Genomic DNA, 15733 nt, shown 5'->3' with positions numbered 1-15733 from the left:
TCATTAACGTCGATTTGCAGTAGGGTTTTGGAACATATACTGTGTTCGGACATTATGAAGTACCTCGAAGAAAACGATTTATTGACACACAGTCAGCACGGATTTAGAAAACACCGTTCTTGTGGAACATACCTACCTCTTTATACTCGTAATGAGTGTTATCGACAAGGGATGTCAAACTGATTCCATATTTTTAGATTTCCAGAAGGCTTTCGACACCGTTCCTCACAAGCGTCTTCTAACCAAACTGCGTGCCTATGGAATATCGCGTCAGCTGTGCGACTGGATTCGTGATTTCCTGTCAGAAAGGTCACAGTTCGTAGTAATAGACGGAAAGTCATCGATTAAAACAGAAGTAATATCCAGCGTCCCCCAAAGAAGTTTTATAAGCCCTCTGTTGTTCCTGATCTACACTAACGACATAGGAGACAATTTGAGTAGTCCTATTGGGCTGTTTGCAGATGGTGCTCTCTTTTACCGTCATGTAAAGTCATAAGATGACCAAAACGTATTGCAAAATGATTTAGATACGATATCTGCTTGGTGCGAAAAGTGGCCGGTGACCCTGAATAAAGAAAATTGTGAAGTTATTCACATGAGTACTTAAGGAAATCCTCTAAATTTCGATTACGCGATAAGGCTGTACATATAACTAAATACTTAGGGATTACAATTACAAATAACCTAAAGTGGATTACATACAACACTCGCCGTTTAATTCAACAATTCCTTGAAATAGAAGCGGAACCGATAAGACTGAATCAGAAGAAACTACGGAAGAATACATCCACCTTCGAGACGCAATCATAAATGACGGAAACATTGACGACATTGGAACAATGGTAATCTTACTCTCATCACACGTAGGAAGGCCGAAACACGCACGAATACACTGAAGAGCCCACGATCTAGATAAGAAAATATGGACGATCTGACCGTTTCATAACATTCATCAATCAAAGAACAAATAAGACACGGACAAGATCCAATGGTACGACATAATAGTCCGAGTTTTCCATTAAAAACCAAAGAGATTTATTTAAGTGATCACAAAATACCACATCTTTGGAACAGTTAGATGCTGAATGTAGGCAATCGAATGCCAAAAACGAGGACCACCTCACTCACTCAATCTCATATGAGCACACGACAGAATTTATCCCATGAATATCGACAATATCATCCAAGCTGAATTTCCCAATCCACGAGAAGATCCGGAACCGTACAACATAGTAGTGAGAAACATAATTCATGGACCAAGCGAGAAATTAAAATCCAATTCGTTATGTATGAGAGATATAGAAACAAAAGAAAAAAAAGACATATTTGGGCGACACACAAACCGCAATGATATCTGTCCCAAACAGTGGCTTCACAGCAAAAATACAAATACGAGACAGTGACGAACTGCAAATTCTGTAGTACCATTAACACTACTTTCGAAAATGTTCCAAGCACACATTAACGTAGACTACTGCTATGCAGTGAAATCCATAAAATACCGGTACGTCTATAAATATGTGAACAAAGACAGTGACAGGCCAATATTTCATATAGACAAAGACAGCGAACAACAAAATAGAAACGACGAGATCCTCACGTAATAAATGGGAAGAGAAGCAGCGTGGTGGAATTTCGGTTTTCAGATTCACGAATGCTGTGCAACATCTAGCAGTACATTTGGAGAATGAGCAGAGAGTTTAGTTCACAAAATATATCGCCACAAATCTTGCAAGCGAACCACCTCAGAACACAACATTAACAGTTTTTTATCAATTGTACCAAACAGGTCAATTCGCGAAAAGATTACTATATGACCACGTCCCTACCTACTATACCTGGACCGCAACAAGAAAAAATTTTTCACTGTCAGAAACAAGTAATTACAGTAGAGGATCGTTCAGTGATCATGAAAATTGGCGTTCTAGGCCGAGTATGCACCGTACAAATGAACAACGCCAAATGCTTCATTCTATCTCCGGATGTTGTTAGACGAAACACGGGAGCCAAAAACTTCATAGATGTCAAGAGTGCCGACGGTTATCCAAGCCAGACGCACAGAGAAGCAGGCCAACGCTTAGGACTACTGCAAAACGACAACCACTGGGAATTACGAATCCTCACTCACAGCCTCAGATGAACCAATGACTGCCGCGCAGGATTAGCCGAGCGGTCTTAGGCCCTGCAGTCATGGACTGTGCGGCTGGTACCGGCGGAGGTTAGAGTCCTCCCTCGGGCATGGGTGTGTGTGTTTGTCGTTAGGATAATTTAGGTTAAGTAATGTGTGAGCTTAGGGACTGATGACCTTAGCAGTTAAGTCCCATAAGATTTCACACACATTTGAACATTTGAAAAAATGACTTATTTGCCATAATTTTAACATGTAACCCAGCGAATCCAAACAGCTGAGAGATTTATTCAAAGAGAGTATGAGTGATGACACACTGTACCAAATTCGACAAGCTCATTCTGAACTGACAATCGAATTCAACGATGACACCTTTGAATGAAACACTCATTCGCCTAGAAGATCAATAAACAAAAAGAACTTAAGTATAACTTGGAAATTGCAAAGGGAAAAAAAAGCTACATCATCAACGAACTACTTCAGTACATTCCTCACAACAAAGCACTCCTCCATGACAATCAAAAGGAAATTTAGAACGTTATCATGAGCCGGATCGACAACACTGGGGGAAATACACTCCTGGAAATTGAAATAATAACACCGTGAATTCATGGTCCCAGGAAGGGGAAACTTTATTGACACATTCCTGGGGTCAGATACATCACATGATCACACTGACAGAACCACAGGCACATAGACACAGGCAACAGAGCATGCACAATGTCGGCACTAGTACAGTGTATATCCACCTTTCGCAGCAATGCAGGCTGCTATTCTCCCATGGAGACGATCGTAGAGATGCTGGATGTAGTCCTGTGGAACGGCTTGCCATGCCATTTCCACCTTGCGCCTCAGTTGGACCAGCGTTCGTGCTGGACGTGCAGACCGCGTGAGACGACGCTTCATCCAGTCCCAAACATGCTCAATGGGGGACAGATCCGGAGATCTTGGTGGCCAGGGTAGTTGACTTACACCTTCTAGAGCACGTTGGGTGGCACGGGATACATGCGGACGTGCATTGTCCTGTTGGAACAGCAAGTTCCCTTGCCGGTCTAGGAATGGTAGAACGATGGGTTCGATGACGGTTTGGATGTACCGTGCACTATTCAGTGTCCCCTCGACGATCACCAGTGGTGTACGGCCAGTGTAGGAGATCGCTCCCCACACCATGATGCCGGGTGTTGGCCCTGTGTGCCTCGGTCGTATGCAGTCCTGATTGTGGCGCTCACCTGCACGGCGCCAAACACGCATACGACCATCACTGGCACCAAGGCAGAAGCGACTCTCATCGCTGAAGACGACACGTCTCCATTCGTCCCTCCATTCACGCCTGTCGCGACACCACTGGAGGCGGGCTGCACGATGTTGGGGCGTGAGCGGAAGACGGCCTAACGGTGTGCGGGACCGTAGCCCAGCTTCATGGAGACGGTTGCGAATGGTCCTCGCCGATACCCCAGGAGCAGCAGTGTCCCTAATTTGCTGGGAAGTGGCGGTGCGGTCCCCTACGGCACTGCGTAGGATCCTACGGTCTTGGCGTGCATCCGTGCGTCGCTGCGGTCCGGTCCCAGGTCGACGGGCACGTGCACCTTCCGCCGACCACTGGCGACAACATCGATGTACTGTGGAGACCTCACGCCCCACGTGTTGAGCAATTCGGCGGTACGTCCACCCGGCCTCCCGCATGCCCACTATACCCCCTCGCTCAAAGTCCGTCAACTGCACATACGGTTCACGTCCACGCTGTCGCGGCATGCTACCAGTGTTAAAGACTGCGATGGAGCTCCGTATGCCACGGCAAACTGGCTGACACTGACGGCGGCGGTGCACAAATGCTGCGCAGCTAGCGCCATTCGACGGCCAACACCGCGGTTCCTGGTGTGTCCGCTGTGCCGTGCGTGTGATCATTGCTTGTACAGCCCTCTCGCAGTGTCCGGAGCAAGTATGGTGGGTCTGACACACCGGTGTCAATGTGTTCTTTTTTCCATTTCCAGGAGTGTATAAGGTACAGAGAGGGACTCTGTGAACGTTATCTCAGATAGTAGGCCGCATTTCATCACCACAGCATTTGTGCATCCTGCTGTAAAAGAATTGAAATCTAGTAGATATTCACCCCACTACTCTACCCAATTTCAAGTGGAAGATGACCAAATGGTGACAACGTTTAAAGTAGACTCGAGGGACGCTCTGAATGTCGCTTCCACTTCACCGAAGTTTGGAGTATGTGTAGGTGTAGTCAAGGTATTTCACTGATATAGGCAGTGCACTTTGTAGGACTTCGGCTGGCCCACACCCGCAGTCTGCAATTTGTCTCAGTGTCCCTGCTTTAAGACGATCTCAGTTAAGGCCCATAGTTATAGGCCTTTACCAAGCAGGCCTGTTCTGAGCACAATGCAACGTTGTGACATACGAGGGTTGCCACGCAAGTTATGGGTGGGTACATTACAAGCGACTGTAATCAAGCACAATCAACTACGATCGCATGACCCATCAAACGCCGACTGCCAAGAAAAGGTTCTCGTGATTTGTGTCAGTACCACAAATAGCCCACGAGAACTACTGGGACATAACAATCTTCACCTACATGAAGACTAGCCATAATAACAGCTTACACTGTACCCAGAGGAGACATGGGATACACTTTAGGGAATGGCGTAGACAGTATAGGAATAACCCAAATGTGGGAGCTTTTGTGCTGCCTCCCGACATCACAGTGCCGCAAGGGCAGCCTAAAACAGAGATCACGCCTCTCGTTATTGTGGGGCTATTGATAAGGATTTTAAAGGTAACTTCCTTCTTATATCATTTCTTAAGATAGCTTTCTACCATTCCAAAAGGCTAGTAACAGCGGCAGAGGTCACATAATCACGTCTGCCGCTTTCATGACAACACATGGACAATCGATAAAGTCTGCAGAATGCGTCTATATTGCGTCACATCACAATGGTGTCCCTAGGACACTCCCGCTGGTTGTAGCCTCATGTGAGTAGCCACCAGCAGCCCTTCCTCAGTTGCACTCACGTATCATCGAGCTAGATATCTTGGTTCACTTTTGATTTGACTTCTTGACATATTATTTGTAATGTGGTTAGCTTTCTTGTACCTCGACTTCTGTGCTGGACTTTGTATTAAGCGGGTTACGTCTCTGCTGCCTATACGTAAGGCATTAGTATAGGTGCTGTCGAGTTTGGTAGTAAAATTTTGATATTGTTATAGGGTGAGCAGTAACACATCAGTAATATTTATCGTAATGTGTCATGATGTGCCTTTGGCAAGAAATAAGGTATGGAACACAATTACTGCACACAAAAAGATAATTTCAGAACTACGAACGTGCTTATAAATCTCGAGTAGCATTTGGATAAAATAGAAAAAATAATCATACACAGATTACTACACCCAGAGTTGCTCGTCACCTGTTTATCACCATTAAATGCAATTAGTGGTAGAATGCTAATTACTTGTCAGAATTGACATGCAGAAGAATTCCGAACTAAATCGACCAGTCATCCTTGTGACGACGTCTTTTTTGTACGTAGGTCATGGTGCATTCCATTAAATGTACATTAGTGTCTAAAGATAAGGTGAGGTGGAGTGCTGTGGATAGAAAAAAAAACAGTGAATGAAGGTGTGGTGTCACCGCCAGACACCACACTTGCTAGGTGGTAGCTTTAAATCGGCCGCGGTCCATTTAGTACATGTCGGACCCGCGTGTCGCCACTGTTAGTGATCGCAGACCGAGCGCCACCACACGGCAGGTCTCGAGAGACGGACTAGCACTCGCCCCAGTTGTACGGACGACGTAGCTAGCGATGCACACTGACGAAGCCTCGCTCATTTGCAGAGCAGATAGAATAGCCTTCAGCTAAGTCAATGGCTACGACCTAGCAAGGCGCCATTAGTAACATTGCATGTATCTACAGAGTCTCACTTGTATCGTCAAGAACGCTGTATACAACTGATGGATTAAAGTTAAGTATTCCAGCAGCTACGTACTTTTCTTTATAGCATTCATTACGTATCCTGTTTCAGACCTATCTCTAGTCTGCGTGGGTTAACGCGTGCATATCGGTCTCCTCAAACCACACTGTGTCGGCACGTCTGTCGACACATCAGAAGACGTATTTTCTCTCAATTTGTGCTACATGCAACAGCGAAATGCGATTAAGTTTGGAGAGGGCGTGTGATTCGCATTACGCAATATTTGTGATTGTCTGATGGTGTGGGCATGAGTCACAACGGTAGGAATAAAGATTCTCCTATTTATTATAAAATAGCGTTTGAAAGTACGACGTTGTAGGAAGAAGATTTTGCTGTCAAATTCTGGTACCATTAACGATTCTTAGTTTGTAGTGGATTATAGCACACCACGCCGTAGAGCTCAGTTGATGGATATTCGCCGTATCGTTCATCAACTGAGCTTTATAGAGATGCTATCGTTTAAAGGACGCTGTAGTCGCTCTTCTCTGAGCCGAATTAAATAAGAATTAGGGAGGATGCATTCGCAGCACACAATGCTCATTGTTGTGGTCACAAAGTAACGCACGCTATCTGCACTGTGGAAGATACCGCCCAGCTGACGGCATCGCGCTAGCAATATTACGGTAGTATTGCTGCAGTCATTAAGCAGTGAATATTCTCGCCAAGAAATGAGCAATGCACTAGCTACGTCTACGTGTCGCCGGTGACAGCAGCAGCGAAACAATCTGTCACAAAGACGTTACTAATGTAGCTTAATCGTCCACCAGTACATCCGTTCAGACGGCGATGTGAATCTGTTGAGCAGCAGACGTTCTTTCGATAGCTGTCACTTGTACGTCAAACATCATCATACAATGGAGTCCGGGGTTGGGCGCCGCTCGTGCTGCTGCGACTCATCCCTGCTCCCAGTGCGGTGAGAGTGCCTTGCGCCCTCGAGCAGTACCGCTGGTAACCAGCCGACGCCGCATCTTCACCAGCTTGCGCCTGACAATTGCTGCCGACTTAAGACGTCACCAGCCGAGCAGGGGCCGCTTCCGAAGCACCCAGCACCGCCACGCCAGTTCCGCCTGGTCATGGTCGGAGCCACTCCGCAATCGCAGGACTCAAAGGCCTATTATCACCGTCACAGTATGAAGGTCATACGCTGTTGAGAATAAAGAGTATCTTTAAATTTTAATTGTCTCGATCGCAGTAAAATGAGAAATTACAAGTTGCGGATAAGGAATTTCGTTTGATCAGATCAAGCTTTCTAAAGATTTAGCGTACATGTACACTATTGACAACAACAACATCGTCACTAAGTGTATCTCACAAGGGAACCTCCCCATCGCACCCCCCTCAGATTTAGTTATAAGTTGGCACAGTGGATAGGCCTTGAAAAACTGAATACAGATCAATTGAGAAAACAGGAAGAAGTTGTGTGGAACTATGGAAAAAATAAGCAAAATATACAAACTGAGTAGCCCATGCGCAAGATAAGCAACATCATGGATGATGCGAACTCAGGAGCGCCGTGGTCTCGAGGTTAGCGTGTGCAACTGCCGAACGAGAAGTCCGTGGTTCAAGTCTTCCCTCGAGTAAAAAGTTTACTTTTTCATTTTCGCAAAGTTATGATCTGTCCGTTCGTTCATTGACGTCTCTGTTCACTGTAATAAGTTTAGCGTCTGTGTTTTGCGACCGCACCGCAAAACCGTGCGATTAGTAGACGAAAGGACGTGCCTCTCCAATGGGAACCGAAAACAATTATTCGCAAGGTCATAGGTCAACCGATTCCTCCACAGGAAAACATGTCTGATATATCCTATACGACACTGCTGACGGCATGTGCGTCACACGACAGGAATATGTTGTCGACCCACCTAACTTGTACACTTGGCGAATGGGTAAAAAGATTCTTCTACCTTGCCCGATTTAGGTTTTCTTGTGGATGTGATAATCACTCCCAGAAAAGTGATGAAAACATAAGAGTTTGTCACGTAAACTGCAACAAATGAATGCAACAGTTTCACAGTCGCACAGTTTTCCCTGTGCTGTGTCAAAACATATGTTTTTAACGTTTTCAAATTTTTCGTTTTAGGTGTAGCGTCTCCATACTACGGCGCAGTTACCTCACATCAGACGGACGGACGGACTGGTAATAATTGTCTGAAAACAAAAAATTAAAATCTTCACTCGAAGGTAGTCTTGAACCAAGGACCTCTCAATCCGCAGCTGTTCACGCTAACCACGGCGCTCCTGAGCTCAGATGTCCTTGATATTGCCTATGTTGAACATGGACTAATCAGTTTGTATATTTTGCTTATTTTTTTCATAGTTCCACACAACTTCTTCCCGTTTTCTCGATTGATCTGTGTTCCGTTTTTCAAGGCCTATCCACTGTGCCAACTTATAACTAAATCTGAGGGGGGTGCGATGGGGAGGTTCCCTTGTCAGAACATGCTTACTAGACAACTAGTTCTTAAGTACAGTGCTGGCCGGAAAACACTCAATAACCTTTTAAATTATCATAAATAATATAATAGTTAAAAGATCAGGAATAACGAGGTGTTTCCAAAATCCTCATAGCTGTAGGAACGTACTTCATTCGCAACTACCGGTTTCACGTCAGTACAGACCCATCTTCAGGTTTATAATGGTTATATTTTCATGATGTAGATCGACAGTTAAGAATCCCAGCATCCGTCAAGTTATCCACGTTAAGAGTTGTAATAATAAATTAGAATACTCGTACACCCAAAGCACACACACTTTTGACTCTTAACGTTGGTAACTTCCCGAAAGCTGGAACTCCGTAATTGTCCATCTACATCATGAAAATATAACAATTATAAAAGTGAAGAAGAGCCTATACCGACGAGAAACCGGTAGTAGCGAATAAAGCACCTTCTTACAGCTATGCAGTTTTTGGAAAAGCCTCATCATTCTTCACTTTTTAATTGTTATAATTTTATGGCAATTTACATGGTTATTGAGTGCTGAGTGTTTCTTATTGTTATTCACAATGTTTCTGAGCTGTGACTCCCCTCCCTCAAAAGTTGTTCGTAACAACAACGTTACTGATAACAACTCAGCACCACGATTGCTAAGAAGTCTGTACTTAACTACAGTGTTAACCAAATCCTCGTTATTAAGTATACCATGTCAATAATAAAATTCTGGTTGAAGCATGCCTGTCACCGTTTAAAACAAATTATTGACGTCTCCTACTTAGAGAAGAGGATAAGGTCAACGTTCTACTTAGGTACAGTGTCATCAGTAAGCATGATTCTGAGTTGCAGTTGGTAAGGGGGTTGTGTTAGCGCCACCGGTGCCCTTAAGGACTGGTTCTGTAGTGTTGTTGCCAAGAGTGTGCATGGTCTCGTTAGTAAGCTTGATCTGAAGATGACTGTCAGTCAGCCAAAACTGATTTCCTACTACTTGTAATTTTATGATTTATTGTGATCTAGACTACCGAAAATTTTAACAACGGAATCACATAGCTGTACCTCCGTTACCCAAAGACGTCACATCTTACAAATAGTGTTTGATAAAACTACTGAAATTTTTGCTGAGATACTTTAGCCTCCCTTCCCGCCGTCAGATCCCTGTCCTCAACGACTGCTGTTCGAAGCCCAAACGCCTGGATGGGACGTAGCCACGCTAGCCTGACGGGAAGAAGAACGGTTTCCCTCGCCTCCAGTCGCGGTCCCCTTAACTCCAATCTTACAGCAGAATAACTACCTAATTATTTCGTCTCAATCTCAGGTATTCTGTTGTTCAAAAGAATGACTTTCATCGATACAGTGACATAAATCTGAGTTTCATTGTACCAACAGCAGCACATTCGTGTGTAAAGGAAGGAAGGGGATCACTAGAGACGGAGCAGAAGCTCCAATTAAAGAAGGATGGTGTAAGAACTCGATCGTGCCCTTTCAAAGTAACCATCCTGGCAGTTGTCTTAATTATGAATAACCTAAACCCACTTGGCCAGACGAAGATAGGAACCGCTGTCCTCCCGACTGCGACTCCAGTTTTATACTTGTAATATAGTAGTGACAGTGTAATTCAAGCGAAATTTTTGATTAGGACAGCGCCTCAGCCAGTGGCTGCTTGTTTGCGTTAATCATAGACCACATGGATGACAACTCATTATCGTGGGTTGCACAAGAGATTCCTCGTAAAGTTAGAAAAAGGTCCCTTGCGAGCAGGAAAGTGCATGACTCTTTCGATGGTACCGCGGCAAAAATTAAAGAAAATTTTCATAAAGGTATCGTAGCTAACTACAGTAAAACAAAACGGTGAGACGTGTATGGGTTAATAACTCATGTCCAAGTAGTGTACGTTTATAATCCGTCGAATGGCGCTAGCTGCGCAGCATTTGTGCATCGCCGCCGTCAGTGTCAGCCAGTTTGCCGTGGCATACGGAGCTCCATCGCAGTCTTTGACACTGGTAGCATGCTGCGACAGCGTGGACGTGAACCGTATGTGCAGTTGACGGACTTTGAGCGAGGGCGTATAGTGGGCATGCGGGAGGCCGGGTGGACGTACCGCCGAATTGCTCAACACGTGGGGCGTGAGGTCTCCACAGTACATCGATCTTGTCGCCAGTGGTCGGCGGAAGGTGCACGTGCCCGTCGACCTGGGACCGGACTGCAGCGACGCACGGATGCACGCCAAGACCGTAGGATCCTACGCAGTGCCGTAGGGGACCGCACCGCCACTTCCCAGCAAATTAGGGACACTGTTGCTCCTGGGGTATCGGCGAGGACCATTCGCAACCGTCTCCATGAAGCTGGGCTACGGTCCCGCACACCGTTAGGCCGTCTTCCGCTCACGCCCCAACATCGTGCAGCCCGCCTCCAGTGGTGTCACGACAGGCGTGAACGGAGGGACGAATGGAGACGTGTCGTCTTCAGCGATGAGAGTCGCTTCTGCCTTGGTGCCAATGATGGTCGTATGCGTGTTTGGCGCCGTGCAGGTGAGCGCCACAATCAGGACTGCATACGACCGAGGCACACAGGGCCAACACCCGGCATCATGGTGTGGGGAGCGATCTCCTACACTGGCCGTACACCACTGGTGATCGTCGAGGGGACACTGAATAGTGCACGGTACATCCAAACCGCCATCGAACCCATCGTTCTACCATTCCTAGACCGGCAAGGGAACTTGCTGTTCCAACAGGACAATGCACGTCCGCATGTATCCCGTGCCACCCAACGTGCTCTAGAAGGTGTAAGTCAACTATCCTGGCCAGCAAGATCTCCGGATCTGTCCCCCATTGAGCATGTTTGGGACTGGATGAAGCGTCGTCTCACGCGGTCTGCACGTCCAGCACGAACGCTGGTCCAACTGAGGCACCAGGTGGAAATGGCATGGCAAGCCGTTCCACAGGACTACATCCAGCATCTCTACGATCGTCTCCATGGGAGAATAGCAGCCTGCATTGCTGCGAAAGGTGGATATACACTGTACTAGTGCCGACATTGTGCATGCTCTGTTGCCTGTGTCTATGTGCCTGTGGTTCTGTCAGTGTGATCATGTGATGTATCTGACCCCAGGAATGTGTCAATAAAGTTTCCCCTTCCTGGGACAATGAATTCACGGTGTTCTTATTTCAATTTCCAGAAGTGTCATTCCATAGTAACTTAGAATCTTTAGGAATAAAATTAATTGTAATTTCACCGTCTCTTCACTGCTTCCAGCTGCTAAACAGTGAAACTTTTGAATACTGAAACTTCCCCAAAAATAATAGACTGCGGAAAGTACATCACTGTTGGCCCCAATAATGTAAATACCATACAACTTTATAAAATTGTACTGGTGTTTGTTCTGCAAGTACAAATTTTTCATCTGCTTTTTGTAGGCAGCACGAGGAGATTGTAATGGTTTCGAATGATAAGCTTGTGGTGCTAATGATGCAAGAACTGGAGTGCATATCTAAACGAAAGAGAATTATCACAATAAACTATATGGAATTAAATAAAAGTTCAGAATTCAACGTGATTTATAGCTGCAGTGATGACTAATTGCAGGACCTAGCTCCCTATCAGAGTAAGAAAGAGTGTAGGTCCATAAGATTTGTTGGGTTGGATAGTCACTGTAGGAAAATGTAAGTAATGAGCTGGTCTGATACAAAATCGTATCTGTAACTCAGGAGACCGTCGTTATCAGGACAAAGAAAACTGACTTTTACGGTTGGCGCGTGAAATGTCAGATCCTTTAATTGGGTACGGGAGGTCAGAAAATTTAAAAAGGGAAATTGATAGGTTCAAGTTAGATACAGTGGGAATCACTGAGGTTCAGTGGCAGGAGGAACAGGATATGTGGTCAGATGAATACAGGGTTATAAATACAAAATCAAATAGGGGCAATGCAGAAGTAAGTTTAATAATGAATAAAAAATAGCAACGGGGATAATCTTCTACAACAGCATAGTGTACGCGTTGTTGCAGCCTAGATAGACACGAAGCCCACATCCACCACAGTAGTACAAGTTTATATGCCAACTAGCTCCGCAGACGAGGAGGAGATTGAGGAAACGTACGGTGAGATAAAAGAAATTATTCAAATAGTTAAAAGAGACAAACTTTTAATAGTCATGGGGGACTGGAATTCGGCAGTAGGAAAAGGTAAATAAGGGAAACTAGTAGCTGCATATGGACTGCTGGAAAGGAATGAAAGAGGAAGCCGTCTGGTTGAATTTTGCACAGAGCATAATTTACTCATAGCTTACACGTCGTTTAGAATATGGACTGCTGGAAAGGAATGAAAGAGGAAGCCGTCTGGTTGAATTTTGCACAGAGCATAATTTACTCATAGCTTACACGTCGTTTAAGAATTATGGAAGAAGGTTGTATACGTGGAAGAGGCATGGAGACACCGGAAGCTTCAAGGTTGATTATATAATGGCAAGACAAAGATTTCGGAACCAGGTTTTAAGTTGTAAGACATTTCCAGGGCAGATGTGGACTCTGACCATAATTTATTGGTTATGAACTGCTGATTGAAACTAAAAAAACTGCAAAAAGGACAGATTTTAAGGCGATGGTAACTGTATAAATTGAAAGAACCAGAGGTTGTAGAGTGTTTCGGAGGGAGCATAAGGGAACGATAGACAAGAATAGGGGAAAGGAATACAGTTGAAGAAGCATGGGTAGCTTTGAGAGATGAAATAGTGAAGACAGCATAGGATCAAGTAGGAAAAGGACGAGGGCTAGTAGAAATCCTTGGGTGACGTAAGAAATAGTGAATTTGGTCGATGAAAGGATGAAATATAAAAATGCAAAAATGAAACAAGCGAAAAGCAATACAAACGTCTCAAAAATCGACAGGAAGTCTATACACGGGAGATGTACTTGAGGGCAATATTATGAAAACAGAAGAAGACGTAGATGAAGATGAGAAGGGGGATATGATACTGCGTGAGGAATTTGACAAAGCACTGAAAGGCTCAAGTCGAAACAAGGCCCCGGGAGTAGACAACATTCCGTTAGAGCTACTGACAGCCGTGTGGGAGCCAACCATGAGAAAACTCTTGCATCTGGTGAGTGAGATGTATGAGACAGGCGAAATACCCTCAGACTTCAAGAAGATATAATAATTCCAATTCCAAAGAAAGCAGATGCTGACATGTGTGAAAATTACCGAACTATCAGTTTAATAAGTCACGATTGCAAAGTACTAACACGAATACTTTACAGAAGAATGAAAAAACTAGTATAAGCCAACTTTGAGGACGATCCGTTTGGATTCCGGAACACACGAACCAATTCTGACCCTACAACATCTCTTAGAAGATGAGTTAAGGAAAAGGAACTCTACGTTTGTAGCATTTGTATATTTAGAGAAAGCTTTTAACGATAATGACTGGAATACTCCTTTTGAAATTGTGAAAGTAGCAGGGCCAAATACGCGGAGCGGAAAGCTGTTTACAACTAGTGCAGAAACCAGACGGTAGTTATAGCAGTCGAGGGGCATGAATGAGAAGGGATTGAGGAGGGGTTGTAGCCTATCCCTGATGTTATTCAATATCCACGTTGAGCAAACAGTAGAGGAAACAAAAGAAAATTTGGAGAAGTCCAGGGAGAAGAAATAAAAACTTTGAGGTTTGCCGAAAACATTTTAATTGTGGCAGAGACAACAAAAGACTTCGAAGAGCAGTAGAACGGAATGGACCGTGTGTTGAAAAGAGGACATAAGATAAACATCAACAAAAGCAAAACAAGATAATGAAATGTAGTTAACCTAAGTCAGATGATGCTGAGGGAATGAGATTAGGAAATAAGACACTTAAAGTAGTAGGTGAAGTTTGCTATTTGGGGAGCAATATAATTTATGATGGTCGAAGTAGGAAGTATATAAAATGTATACTAGCAATGGAAAGAAAAGTGTTTCTGAAGAAGAGAAATTTGTTAACATTGAATATAGCCTTACGTGTCAGCAAGTCTTTTCTGGAAATATTTGTATGGAACGTAGAATGTGAAACATGAACGATAAACAGTTTAGACAAGAAGAGAATAGAAGCTTTCAAAATGTGGTGCTACAGAAGAATGCTGAAGATTAGATGGGTAGATCGCGCAACTAATGAGAAGGTACTGAATATAATTTTGGAGAAGAGAAAATTGGGTTACAACCTGGTTAGAAGAAGCAATCGGTTGGTAGAACACATTCTGAGGCATCAAAGGATCACCAGTTTCGTTCTGAAGGGAAGCATTGAATGGGGGGGGGGGGGGGCGGGAGATGGAAAACTTACACTAAGAAGATTCAAAAGGATGTAGCTTGCAGTAGTTAATCGGAGATGAATGGGCTTGCACAGGATAGAGTAACATGAAGAGCTGCATCAAAGCAGTCTGTGGACTGAGGACAACAACAACTCGAGTAGCACTCTCGGTAGAGCCTTGGTGCCTCACGCTGTTAAAATGTTTATGAATATATTCGGTGACAATTAGATACTGAAGAACGGAATAACATTTGTCCATTATTCAATTACTCATGTACATTTCAATGTCTTCTAGCTGCAGGGGCTCTTCATGGAGGCTATACGTGCAAAAGACTCTCAGGCGCTGGAGGGTATCCTACCAAATGTGGCTCCCATCCTACAGCTATTCGAGGATGAACTGGCAAAAACTAGATCGCAGTTCTTTGGAGGCAAGTTCTGTCTTTTATTTATCGTAAGTATACGGTAATTTAGCTAAATGACATTTCTGAACACACAGCTTACAGTACATATGCTATCCACCAACTCAATGTGTGTTGTTGATATCCTGTCACCATATGTTCATATTTATATTATGATAATAAAAATCCAGTTTAGGCACACGGCATCATTTTCTGGTGATGACTCAATCAAAAAAAATTCTGTTACATAAAAATATACGAAACATGGACGGTCTCTTCTTCCACAAAGAACAGACCAAAAATTGGTGGCTGGCACAAGTGATACCCTGTACAGTTATCAGACAATTCACATACGACTTTTGTCTTTTGTTGGTACTGAAACGTGAGAATTCCTGTCAATATCTTGAAAATTGGAAGTAAACTACCATGTGATCCTAAGGGATCGTAAATGCATTTGTTATACTTAGACATGACTGCCAGACAAAATGTACAGATTATGCCAGTCTGATAATGTTAATACTAATATGT

General features: G+C 44.2%; 1 protein-coding gene across 1 annotated transcript in view; it reads left to right on the top strand.

Annotated features, from left to right (window-relative positions):
* LOC124711457 (pyrimidodiazepine synthase-like) overlaps nucleotides 1–15733 on the top strand; it is a 117733-nt gene that overhangs the window by 74629 nt on the left and 27371 nt on the right. Inside the window, exon 3 of the mRNA XM_047241554.1 lies at nucleotides 15103–15235. Coding sequence (XP_047097510.1) covers nucleotides 15103–15235 — 133 coding nt within the window. The remainder of the gene's footprint in view (nucleotides 1–15102; nucleotides 15236–15733) is intronic.

The sequence above is a fragment of the Schistocerca piceifrons genome, chromosome 1, assembly GCF_021461385.2.
Source record: "Schistocerca piceifrons isolate TAMUIC-IGC-003096 chromosome 1, iqSchPice1.1, whole genome shotgun sequence".
NCBI classification, from domain to species: domain Eukaryota; kingdom Metazoa; phylum Arthropoda; class Insecta; order Orthoptera; family Acrididae; genus Schistocerca; species Schistocerca piceifrons.
Note: the sequence above shows the minus strand (reverse complement) of the source record. Positions and strands in the feature narration are given on the sequence as shown.